Source organism: Saccostrea cucullata, unplaced genomic scaffold (assembly GCF_032062105.1).
Source record: "Saccostrea cucullata isolate Sc308-1 unplaced genomic scaffold, CSIRO_AGI_Scuc_v1 ctg1219, whole genome shotgun sequence".
Taxonomy (NCBI): Eukaryota; Metazoa; Mollusca; class Bivalvia; order Ostreida; family Ostreidae; genus Saccostrea; species Saccostrea cuccullata.
The window spans coordinates 42,656-56,317 of NW_026929817.1; the positions used below are offsets into that span (position 1 = coordinate 42,656).

The 13,662-nt window shown below is 33.5% G+C and overlaps 1 protein-coding gene and 1 long non-coding RNA gene across 2 annotated transcripts; one reads left to right on the forward strand and one right to left on the reverse strand.

Moving 5' to 3' along the window:
- Positions 1-639: 639 nt before the first annotated feature.
- LOC134282248 (uncharacterized) lies at positions 640-4,559 on the reverse strand. The gene is made up of 3 exons (XR_009995252.1): positions 4,226-4,559; positions 2,360-2,444; positions 640-711 (listed from the first exon to the last, which is right to left on the reverse strand). It is a non-coding gene; the product is annotated as an uncharacterized LOC134282248 (long non-coding RNA).
- Positions 4,560-11,699: 7,140 nt separating this feature from the next.
- Positions 11,700-13,099, forward strand: LOC134282241 (uncharacterized). Its single transcript, XM_062764667.1, has 2 exons — positions 11,700-12,208; positions 12,594-13,099. Exons 1-2 carry the CDS (start codon positions 11,713-11,715, stop codon positions 13,097-13,099), a joined length of 1,002 nt encoding a protein of 333 aa, XP_062620651.1. The 5' UTR covers positions 11,700-11,712.
- The last annotated feature ends 563 nt before the right edge of the window (positions 13,100-13,662 follow it).

Below are 13,662 nucleotides of genomic sequence, written 5' to 3' on the forward strand. Positions count from 1 at the left end.
CATTCATAAGCGTCATTAAGTACTTCTTTCAACATCAGTTCCCTGGTATTTCCTTCACATCACCTATGATCTGCAATATTCATACAAAATTATCATATGATGTGTCAGAATTATAATGCTTGAATATAACTTAGAAATCTGAAAGATCAGTCAATGTTCTTTAATATACCAATATCAATAATTACTTTCCATGACCATGATACATATGATTTCAGCATTTAATGTGTCTCTTTAAAATTTAATGCTTTATGATAAGGAAAATTTTTTTACATAATATAAATAATGTTTTCAGCCTCATTATGTCATTGAGAATATATTACAATTTCATAGAACCCTGCTTTAAGTTGAATTAGTTTGAGAGAAAATATACTCTTTATAATAACAAAATTATTAATAGAGAGAGAATTTTTTTAATTTTTGATATTTGACCTAAAAAATTGGTTGAAGATCATTGCAGACCCTCCACACCAATTGCATAAAAGCTAGATTACACCAAGGGAGAAATATACTCTGGACTACAACTTTGATTAAGATATACAGTACATTTTGATACTGACCTTTGACCTAGAACATTAGTCCAAGGTCGCTCTTCATCCTCTATCCACAGGCTCTCTGTAGTTTAAGTTTGAGAGATAAATATGCTCAGAACAAGTGATATCAGATGGCGTGATGGGTAGATACACTGTCTAAGGGCATCCACAGAACAGGTCTCTAAAAACAATGCAATATATATGTATTACAGTATGGATATACATGTACTTGTATGTTAATGATTTATCATATGCTGCATTGGACACATATGCTTTTATCATGGTGTAAGTATACATGTATCTTATGAGTAATTTTATGCCAGTATTGCATGTACACTCGGTTTATAAACAAGTAATTTAAATTTTTTTTTTTACAAAAATTGACCAACATTATTTACATCCACTCATCATGTTCATGAATTGGTGGATCAAAATTCAGTCAGTTTTAGATCTCTATGATATACCATAGACAACTTTCACATTTACAAAAGTTATTCCCCTTTGCAGGGTCAATCTGGGGTCAATCGGCTTAAGACGCTGTTTTCCCTCTATATAACCGTACCAACTTTGAGGGTCAATATCTTGGAAGTGAAATCTGTATGAACATGTTCATTATGATTTTCATGTTACCCCATACTCTGGCCATACAGATACAGATCGTAATTGCCCAATATCGTTTGAAGATTGAAAAAATACAAGCAACTTACAAAGGACAAAGTGAGAAAAATGAGTGATACACCGACAATTGGAGACATTACTCTTAGCAATGTGAAATTTGTCTATTGGTGATGACAATTCCTGTTTTAATGTCACTGAAAAATTAAGAGACATTAAAAATTTAAGCCCTATTGTCATGCATGCATGCTGTTTTTTAAAGTATTTTCAACTAAACTATAAATTACAATTGCTTGTAATTGAAAGATGGGTCCATTACACATTGCACCCCATTACTTTGAAAAAATGTAATGATTACAATGCATTACCATTACACATTACCATTACCCCAGGTCTGTTTTCAACCACATAACCTTTTACTATCATAAGATTTACCAAAATTTAATACTTCAAATAATTTCATTGAATACATGTATCTAAAAAATTGAGGAAACTCTAAAAACTTAGTGTCAGACTTGCAGAAATTAATCTTTGGAGAGAAAAAAATCTATCATATAAAGATGTGCATAATGAGCCTTTTTTATTCATTTAGAACATATCGTATGTGCATCATTTCCCCAAGACATTTTCAAATACAATGGACTATTTGTGAGCAGAAATCATTGCTGTTTACTTAATACATTTGGAAATTTTATGAAAAAAATCAAAAAATTTCTTTATGATTTTAGATAATGCTAAAAATAATTTAATCTCTTACAAGTAATCAAACTGACTGTAAAATAAAATTTTTCTTAATCTCAATCCAAGGGCAGATCACTCTAACTGCATAAAACTACCCAATATCAAAGTAGAGCTCTTTAGTGAGCAGTTTTTAGAGCTTCCTTAAAGTCATCAAAATACTGACCAGCAAGAAATCAGTTAATAACATTTCCTCTTTTTCATTCAAATTTTTTGAGAGATCTCAAAGTTTTTTCCTCTTCAATTCAGGTTCGAGATGACAAAGTTTTACTGTAGTGTATGTATTAGAGAACTGATTGTATGTCAATCACGACAATACATACATAACATGGAGGGGGGCAAATTGTTTCAGCCCTAGCTTTTACATAAAACTTCTTGTAGCTCACAGCTGATAAACCACAGCTCAGTATTTAAAATTTAGATTTTTTTTTCAGGCAATTGTTATACATACCAATCATGATTTAATTACCACTTACCAAATGACCACATCCTGAATCATCATACATTTTATATGATTTTATCTCACTGGTTTTCTTTTAAAGTCATGCAGTTTTCTTCTCTCTGAAATGATAAATTATGTTAAGGTACTATTGCATTCTAATTTAAACTAATTATGTAATAGCATTAGCAACAACAGGGATGGGCAAAAAAAAAAAAAAAAAACAAGACGCGCTTGTAAAACACTATGTGCCCGGCGGCAACAAAGTTTCGAAAAAGCAATTTTTTTAGCATATAGGTCACAGTCAAGATCACATAATCATTGTCCTTGTTGTCATGTGAAAGCACTTCATAAGTGGAGTATGCAAACTAAATATGATGTCACTATCTCATATAGTTCTAAAGTTATGGTGAAGGTTTAAGTTGACAACAGACAGACACTGAGATAAACAGTTATGGCAAAAGTTCGAAAAAGCTATTTTAACATATAATTACAGTCAAAGTCACAAGGTCATTGACCTTGTTGCATTTCAAAGAACTTAATTATCGTAGTATGCATACCAAATATGAAGTCTCTATCTCTCACAGTTCAAAAGTCATGGCAATGGTTCAAGTTGACAACAGACAGAAAGGACAAAATCAATACACGTGCTGAATCTATCAATTCAGGCGTATAAAAATTTCAAACAAATGAGCATCAACTAGTTTGTACCATTCTACTTCTCCTATGTCAAGACAACCATCACTAATTCACTTTTTCATACAAGTCTTTTTTTCAAAATATTTAATCTAATGCAATAGCTCACCAGCAGAATATGATATTGTGCTCGACTCATTGTTTGCCTGCACCACAGTTATGTAGAATGTGGCGTATGTTATAAACTTATAATTATATTCAGATATAAGATTAGAAGCATGTTATTTTTTATGAAAGCTAAGTCTGTTCAGTTAGACAATACCATGTACACTGTAGATGTATGTAAGTAGTTTAATTGTGCTTGATTATTTACTTATTTTCTTCTCAACTTAAAGCTGAACACAACTCGTAAATAGGCATACGCCATTTTCGATAGCATTATCTACGATACATCAATACTAGGGTATACTCGTTGCAATCGTTACACCTGACTGCTTTATTGTCACGGGTATTGGCGTGGAATAGCAACCCGTGATCGTGCTGGTTATCTTGCATTACCTTTTTTTTTTACATTTTATTGCAGTTACGTTTACCTGTGTTTTTTGTATATTTTACTGACTTATAAAACTATAATTGTTATAAACTTATTTGGTATCTTATTTTCCTGCATTAGATGAAGTATTACGTTATTACTCTCGCTACCGAGTTCTTCTGTATAGCATACGTCCGTCTTCACCAGTGTAGACTGATTACACTGAACAGTGACCAACTGCTGCCCTATTTATAGCGGTCTGCAGAGAAGATTGACTTGGGAACAAAAATGGCAGACAGATTCCTTTTACGAATCCTATTCAGCTTTAAAGTGTTCTGTATTTTATTACCAAGTTTGTAATAAGCATTTTGAAACATACTATCAATATTAATTCACTATGAAGGCTTAATTTTCTTTTTTTACATCTTCATCTCAGCAGGTTAGACAGTACAAAAAAATCTTTTGAGCAGTAAACTATTTCAATAAACAAACCTATTCTCTTCAGAGAAGTGGACAGGCTTTCACCTACATTCACTTTTTTATGTATATTTTCCCTCCATATCATCATCATGCATATGATTAAGGGTTATGCTACAGTATTGGCTACAATCTATTCCAACTGTTCTGAATGATGATATCCTTCATGATAATCGGATAAGCTGAGATTGAAGACACTTTTTGTAAAAATATTGATGCTTTTATCAAGGTTTTGAACCAAAAGTATTTCATTCATACCTTGCCATAAGTCATAAGTTCCAAAAATCAAAAGAGTTGGCTATCCGAAAACGGAAAGTCAGAAGAAAACACATGTATGTATTCAAACCGGATGTACTACAGTCTGAATTTAACTACGAAACCATGCTCGGTATAACTATTATCATCCGGATAATTTGAGCGGGGTTAAAAATATATTTTTGTTTAAATCCGAAAAGTATTCATTTATATTTAGAGAGAGAACATACATATTGAGCATACATTTTAATAAACATGGTGAAAGGCGAAACGTTGCCATTTTACAACATACGGTGCCTTGGGACCTCTATAATCTATTTAAGTTATGTTGTATCACTGTCTCAAATCTCTCTCTCTCTCTCTCTCTCTCCCTCTCTCTCTCTCTCTCTCTCTCTCTCTCTCTCTCAATATATGCACTTAACAATTTAAAACTTAGATATCCAACTTTTTAAAATGGCGTCAGAACTAAAGTTGCCTCCGATAGTGAAGATTTGTTGTTGCCAAATATTACTATTATTTGCCGTAAAAAGTTAACAAAAATATACGTACATTAATCCTTGGTCGTTGGTCATTGCATTTATCACAGTCTTAAAGACACTGGGTGGTGAAAACATCAACTTTTCACAATTACGACCTGCTTACACCTTCTTCTTCGTCCTTCTCGATCCTCCAAAAATGGCGCCTCGGGAAATTGACCAATGAAATAAAGCGCCTGCAGAGCGATGCAGGATGGGAAAATAAACTGTTTACATTCACTATGATTATGTGTGATTATGAGATTTTATATTAGAATTTAGAAGTTTTCCCCTGTTCATGGAATAAAAAAGGGGCTCCTATTAAAATATTTTTTGTCGATATGATGTGTAGGCCTAGTATATTTAGATAAAAAGCGGTTAAATACGTGAGAGCAGAGAAAAATTATGTTTCTTGCGTGACACCTCAACTTATTTGCCTTCGGGATGAGGGTTTCGGGGCTTGGTTGTTGGTAGTGGCCGTCCTAGCTGAAAGTACCCCCCCCCCCCCCCTTCCCCGCTACTTTTAACTGTTATAATTATGAATTTATAATGTCACATCAAAAGATGTTAAACCTTTAAAAGTACATTTTTTTTTTATTGCGAACGTTCCACAGGAGTCCTTAAAGGCATGAAAATGAGTTACAATTATAATACATGTATAATTAACAATAACCGTCCTTATTTTTTTTTATTTCAATAGTGATGATTGAAAAGTTCGGTGTTTAATAATTAATTGCTTATAATTTTTTGGGGGATTAAAATACTACTAGAACTCCCTCCTTTTCTGGTTTTAATTAGATTTTGAGCCTGCTATCAATATACTGTATTATTACTGGTGGACCTTCTAGACGTTTCTCTATTTGCTTTGCCATGTAGGCCTCATTTTAACACGTAAAAAATTGTACTTGAAACTTCTTTGCCTTTAGCTAAAAAATATTTCCCACATCATATTTAACACGTAAAATTGTTAAATGAATTAGGATTTTCGTTAAGAAATCATGCTTTAGCTGGTCCCGCCCTGTATTTCTTTTAATGTTTTTTTTTTTATGCTAGTAAAAAAAAAAATCCCGGTAAGTTTATTACCCTAACGGAAATTACTTTCCTACAGGCCTGAAGTTCGAGTCTATTAGTCAAATTTAAGAATGTCACGCATCTTTTTTAAAAAGAGTAGCATGTCGGGAATAAAAATAAAGTAATGTACAATTTAGATAAAGAAAATTAATGTTTGTTGAAGTATTGACAAACTTCATACCTTTATATAATGAAATCAACAAAAACTGCACAAAAATACAATCGTGACAATTATACAATTAATTCTTATAATAGATTGCCTCAAGTTAGCATCCACTACTTTAAAAGCCGTTGTTCTTCAGGAAAACAAAATGAAGCAAAATATTATAGACTTTTCTTTATCTATAGAAATGGCCTTTGGAGAAAAGAATGGCTGAAATTTTTAAAGTTTGTTAAATATATGTGCATGATCATATGTGCATTTAGGACCCTACATTGTAATTTTATGCGAAAAGTGCAGACGTTTACTATACGGGGTCTGCGTACATATAAACGAAAAAGAAAAAAAATGTTTTATGTAATGAATATTATAACATTATTTAATAAATGCCTTTGTATAGTACGTTGGATTACAAATTTCACACAAAAACTCATCAAGACTATTAAATACAGTGTTGATTTCACATTGATCTATTAAGTAATTCTGATTTAATATAATTATACACGACGAGAATTTAGATCTAATCAATACCTATAGAAAATTATTTAATTTCTAAAGAGCATAGTTTTTTCAAATCAGTAATGAATTTTGAAATAAAAATTCTAAATAGTTCGTTCTTTCATTGAACATCTTAAAATAAATGTATGTTATTTTATAAATATGTTCTCTTGTATAACTTTATTTATGAAATATACAGTTTTTTAATTGATAAAAAAACACAAATCGTCATCTTAATTCAAACGAATTTTCGGTCGGAGGCTGTGTGTACATGCTCGACAACAGCCCATTGTTCCCTTTAGGTAGAAAACCGTCTCAATTCACATAGAATATACAAAAAATACACAGTGACAGGTGTCTTCGCGGCACGTGTCTCCACCTGATATGGCACGTGAGGACAGGTGCCCGTAGTTATTACACAGGCCGACTATAGTGATTTTTTCAAGTGTGGTTTTATTTTTTTTTGAGGGGGGGGGGGGGGGGCTTCTCTAAGAAAAAATGAAAAGCAATCCAAACACCCCCAATAATAATAATAATCTATTAAATTTAAAAAAAAAAACAATCTTACTAAAGTAAAATACTAGTATGATAATACTCAGCCCCCAACCAATTCGATGGATTTTATCTGACCAGTTTACATTGATCTCTATGTAACCATACTTACTCTTCTATATTTTGTTTTTTTTTTAAGGTCAGACGATACGTTTCCCATTAAGTATCTGTTTTGTGAATCTTCATATTAATGTATAATAAATTTGTATAAAAATCTTTATTACTTTCTAAACTGGATTTTAATAATTTGAAACACTAAAAATGTAATTGTGACAAACCAACTGAAGAATTTTTTCCTGAAAGATTACCCCGGTATATAAGATATGCCAACCTCTGGTATCTCACACAAAATGCCTTGTAAGGTACCTTGAGTTTTTGTGAATACATGTTATAATGTAAAAAAAGTAAGTCTTCAATGTCAAAATATTGGAAAAAATTATAATTATATTATTGAGGAACGTCTCATCTGTCCTTAATCACTACATTTTATATAATCGCAACTTGACATATTTCTTTATTTACTTTTTTTATCGATCTTTTTTACCTTTTCTGTAAATAATATCATTAAAGGTGCCCTTCGCTCTTGCATTTTTTTCAAAGGAACATTCAACATAGACAGCTTACAAGAAAATGGGATCGGAAATGATTGATATCTACATAACTGCACTTAATTTTCTCTATTCCATTTCATGAATTCTATACGAGTTTACCAAAACTTATTTGATAAATTTTTAATATTAAATTGCGTTCACGGTGCTGAAATATTAAATTTTATCACGCAGAAATACACATCTAGTTATTTTAACTGTTTGAAGGGAAGTTAATTATTTTGATACAGCATGTAAACACTTTTGAAATATTTCTGTAATTGGTAAGCATATTATGGTAACATCAGAAAATATTTAACTTTTTGTAAAATAAAAAGTAGTTGGGTTAGCATTGAGATATACTTTCAAAGTTTCTCTACCTTGGAAACATGGGGGAAACTACACATTGGTGGCTTCCATGTCGGGAATCTATATGGAAACCACTGAGGCATGTTTCCATGGTTTCCTATCTTGGGAAACTAACGGGAAACCACAGGTTGGTTGTTTCCATGTCGGGAATCTACATGGAAACCACCAGGGCATGTTGCCATGGTTTCCTATCTTGGGAAACTAACGGGAAACCACAGGTTGGATATTTCCATGTCGGGAATCTACATGGAAACCACCAGGGCATGTTTCCATGGTTTCCTATCTTGGGAAACTTACGGAAAACCACAGTTTGATTGTTTCCATGTCGGGAATCTATGTGGAAACCACTATGTGGTTTCCATAAAATGGAAACTATATGGAAACTACTGATGTCACGATTCCCATATGTTTCCATCGGGTTTCCAAATTTGGGAAACCTGGCTTTTCATCCTGTGCTGAAGTTGACGTTAGGTCATTTTAATGCCAGAAGTCTCGATTCTTTTCTAGGTCGTGTTACACTACCTTGACCTAAACTAAAGGATATAGCCCAGGCCTTGAACTAGGTCATGTAGATGTCTTGCTTCTCAAATCTGGCTGAAGTCATGTTAACAAAAAAAAGTAAGTGAAGACCTATCAAGGAATAAGGTCAAGGAACTTATATAGAAGTTAGACTCAAACAGTTTTTATATCAAAGTAGAGAATACGGAAAACATTATTTCGTAGAACCTTAAGTTAAAACTAAAAAAAAAATTTTTTTTTGAATTTAAAAATTTTCATTCAAAAATCCATTTTTTAAATCAAAACTTTATCCATGTTTTTGATTTTACAATTTTCTAAAATAGTAAAATATAAATGAACAGTATTTCACTTTTGTAAATATAGAATTATTTCAAAATCATAGAACATTAAAATGTTTTGAAAATTTGAATTGCTAAGGATACATGGCCATATAGCAATTTAAAAATATTAATACTGAACTCAACATACATAGTCTCCCATCGATTTTCTAACAATAAAAATTCTGTTTTAATATTTGCGCATGCAGTGGGAAAAAAGAACTCAACGAAGTTTCATGTAAAGATTATAATATTTATATGTTTGTTTATACATATAGTATATATGTGATAACATAAAAGCTAATAGAAACTGAATATAGTAAATGGGATTATATTCATATAGCATCAAGTACAAAAAGAACGAGGGCGCTTTTGATTGGCATTCGGCAGGAACCTGGGCGTAATTGAAAAGTGAAAATTTTATTGACATGCCACATGAAATTTTAACATTTTTTTAATTTATCGGGTTCCTGTGCAACAGGAACGGAAAATATTTTCCCAAAATTGAGCTTTGATTTGCTAAAAAAATAACTTGAAAATTGGCCATATCAGACATTTGGTACAAAATTGTACATTTTGAAACACATTTTTCTAAAAATTTTCTATGTCTGGGTCTTCTCTCCATGATTTTGAAACGTTATTTGAGTGTATTTTAATTCAAAGAAACGATTACACTTTTTTAAAAAATGGAGAGAAGACCCAGAGACCACGAAAAATGAACTTTTCCCCAAAAAATCCAAATGTGTCAATGTGGTGCGTCTTTGTCCTTTTAAAGACACTTATAAATGTGTAGTGGTGATAGCTCAGAAAGTAAGGCTACCTGTTCAGTGCAACCATTTATTTTGTCAGTTTCGTTTTATGTACTGATGTATTAAAATGTTGAATTAGATACATTTTGGTTCAATTTGGTTCTCAAGCGATATCAATTCTAATCTTCTATTTTATAATGTACATGTACACGTATCATGCATCTATGCATTAAATATATTTTAGGTTTTATTTTTTGTGAAATATTACTATGTTATAGTACCCCCTAGAAAAAAATGGACATAAATGTTACAATTTCACAATGTCTTCAAACTAAATGAAAAAAAAACCATGGGCGTGTTTGTAAAATCTGACCAGGTATGTTCAGCCAACCAAATCATGGACATTTAAACCATAAATGTTTCGTACAAATGATTCCTGCAGATCACCCGCCAAATGCGCCCATCTTCTTTCATTAAATGCAGAGGTCTTTGATAAAATGTTATCTTTTTGATAAAGAAAATTTTGATGTCAGTGAACAATATGCATGCACACTGTATCTTTTTAAACGAGTCTTCCTCTACATAAGTGTTACAGATCACTGTTTTAACTCATCTAAAAACGATTTTCGTCTATGTCATAGCACTCTGTAACTGGAGCTTAGGTAACTTGAATTAACAGGTTTATGAAGGTTATAAGTAGTTCTAGTGATAAGTCTCCTCTAAATCCCATGTTGTCCTTCACAAAGCAAGAAAATTACACGGATACAAATTTGCACTCTGCGCCTTCTAAAATAGTCCTCCATGAAATTAATATCTCCATCTGCTGCACATTGGCATTTATGGCATCCTTTAGCGATCTTAAAGTTCGCAGCTCCTCTTGTAGGGGGTAGGTAGGAAATGATGATCTCTGCATCATTTTTCGTTTTAGCTTGTGACGTCTTCTAGAAAACATGAAAAGTGTCTTTTTTAATATTGATGTATGATGATAGTGAAGTTAACATTTAATGAAAATAATTAAATCTAAAAAATACGTTTTACAAAATACATTAAAATAAAAATTGGTTCAATTTATGAAAAAAAATACGGCTTAAATGCTCACCTTCAAAGTTGAGTCCTCCACACCCGTGAATGTTCCCTGGCTTCCTTGTGTTGGGGACTTGATACATGTAGTAGCTGTCTCCGTGGCTGAAGAGTCCGTGAAAGCAGCAGCCGTACTCTTTGGGGGGTGATATTGGGGAAAATGCTGGGTAGGTGCTAGTCCTGACAAATCAGATTACAGCATTTAGACAAACCCTTGAAAAAATAAATAAATCACGTGGTTTTAAAGTTTTTTGCTCAAAGATTTTTTTTTTTAGAACAAACTTCTTGTAATAGTTATTGTATATTTATTATGGTGTATCCTGATTTATTTGGACGAAGGGCGGTGACGAGTGCGAAGCACGAGTCTCCGCCCTTCGTCCAAATCAATCAGGATACACCATAATAAATATTCAATAACTTTCTTGTATCATGGCCAATCAAAACATCAATAATCGGTGATCAATGCGTGATTTTTAATTAGACCAATAAAAAATCTAGTTTTTGTCAGGTGACTATGTGCATGCTCTTTCCTTCCCGCCAGTATTTTTTCTAATGCGCATTTTCCCACCGAGTTCCAAGAGTAGTGGATGTCGTTTCTTGATTTCTTATCTAATGATCACGACGATGAGGACTTCATTTTATCTCAGGCCTGTGAAGAAATCGAAATGACTTATTGTTTTGGAGAAATTAAACTAGAGGATTACGACATGGATTTTGACCCAGACCTAGGGAATCTTATGGACTTTGACTTGGGCCTTGTGAACGAGACAGAGAATGGCGGAGTTAATCGTGAGAATCGTGACACATGTGACATGGATGTGAAAATAAAAACTGAACAAGTACAGAATTTCGAAGAACCGCGATTTGGTTTTGAAGTTGAAGAAGAGGAAATTCAAGCGTTGATAGAGAGTCAAGAAAACCGCAACACGAAAAAAAATACACGTTGGTCATATAACATTTTTGAAAGCTGGCGGCGTGAACGAAATGCGCAATGTCAAGGGCTAGAACTCTTAATACCAGAAATCGAAACGATGGACGCAGTGCAGCTGAACTTTTATTTAGGAAGATTCATTATGAGAGTACGTAGAAAAGATGGCAATGAATACCCCGCTAAAACATTGTACTACATTAGCTGTGGGATTTTAAGGTATCTACGGGATCATGAAATTTATGACAAGAACTTTCCCGATGCGGCGGATCCAAGATTTGCGGGATTCCGTAAAATATTGGACAGTAAAATGAAGGACGCATTAAGCAGAGGAGTTGGGGGAAAACGGAAACAAGCAGACCCAATTCTTCCCGAAGATGAGGCTACAATCTGGGAGAAAGGAATTTTCGGGATGAACAATGCGGAAACCCTACAGAACACAGTGTTTTTTTATAGTTGCAAGTTTTTCGGATTACGGGGCCATGACGAACATCATTCCCTCCAGTGTGACCAGTTTTTTCTCGGTGAGGATAATAGGGGGAAATACATTGAATTCACAGGCAGATCAACAAAGACCTTCAAGGGTGGACTAGCTCACAAAGAACTACACAACAAGCAAATACGGCACTACTGTCAGCCCGGTAAGTCCTCTTCCCCCTCTTAATTTTTTTCAGTATATATATATTTAGGCCTATTTAACCAGAGACATGTCTAGTTTGAAAATATTGTAAATTTTGAGTCCACTGTTTATATTGCATGGGCGTCGGAAGCAAATTGAAAGTGGGGGGGGGGGGGCTAAACCTACAAAAAAGGTAAATCCCGATTTTCAATGACTGCATTATGTCTATTTTTTTCAAAAAAAAAAGTGGGGGGGGGGGGGGGGGGCTAAGGTCCCCTCCCCCTGCTCGTAGGCCTATGTATTGTATTCAAAGATTGCGCCTTTAATTTCTTTTTGTTTTCTCCACACTTAGAACTAAAAATTGTGGTTTATGTAAAGATTTAATTCATATTTCAACTTTTTTTCAGGGGAGCGCTGCATGGCTGATTATTTTAAAGTACACCTAGATGCTCTGGGAAATGAAGGATCGTTTTACCGCCGACCACTGGCAGGCTCGCCCCCTCGTTATGGCTCGCAATTAGTGGGTGTTAATAAATTAAAATCAATGATGAAGGTCATCTGTGAAAAGGCCGGTCTTAAGGGAAACTATGCAAACCATTCAGGGAAGAGAACATGCGCAACGGCACTCTATCAAAATGGAGTCGACGAACAGGAGATTATGGGTCGAACTGGGCATCGGTCGGAAGTGGGCGTACGGGCCTATAAACATGGAAATGCGGAGATAGCGTGCACGGTGTCCAAAGTTTTGAATCCTCCAGAACCTAAATTACCAAAGATGGAACCCAAGGATGCCTCTGGACCTCTCATGGATATATCAACATCCAATGAAATTAACATTCCTGATAAAGTGGAAGTTTTGGGTCAGACCGTTGGTGGCAGTACATTTAACAACTGCCCTTTCATTTCGTATTAGTGTACTGTATATTGTGGTATATATGACTGTGTGTTGCGATTTGAAAAAAAAACAAACTTTTATTTCAGTGACAAAAGTATTGTCTTAATATTTTGAAAAACGCATTTCATTGAGTCTGTAAATTCAAATTTGAAAAAAATTAAAATTGTTGACTTGGTGTTCAATAATTTATTTACACAGCACAGTTTTTGATGGCTCCGCCCATTTACACAGCACAGATTTTTCTGGCTACGCACATCGGTGTATCTCCAGTTATTGTACACTTGACTTCAAAGGAAAACACCGCAGCCATGATACAAGTACACTTAATGCACATTTAAGAATAATATAATATTTTTGACAATTCTACCCTGAACAAACACGACTCGAAAGCTTAGAATACGTTTTAAGTGGTATTAAATATCTGTCACTATAGGAGGTAGGAATCCCAAAAGTTAATCTAATTTAAAAATTTGATATAAATACGGAAATTATTCAGTTTTTTTTAGCCTGACATTAACATCTTATTGAATGGATGCTTGTCTTAGTTATTTTTTCATGTTTATTACAAAATCGTCCATATG

What these genes read in the sequence shown, in the direction of transcription:
- LOC134282241 (XM_062764667.1), top strand. Translation starts at nt 11,713, where the DNA reads ATGAGAGTACGTAGAAAAGATGGCAATGAATACCCCGCTAAAACATTG. An exon ending in ACGGCACTACTGTCAGCCCG is followed by an intron (nt 12,209 to 12,593) that starts GTAAGTCCTCTT and finishes ACTTTTTTTCAG; the next exon opens with GGGAGCGCTGCATGGCTGAT.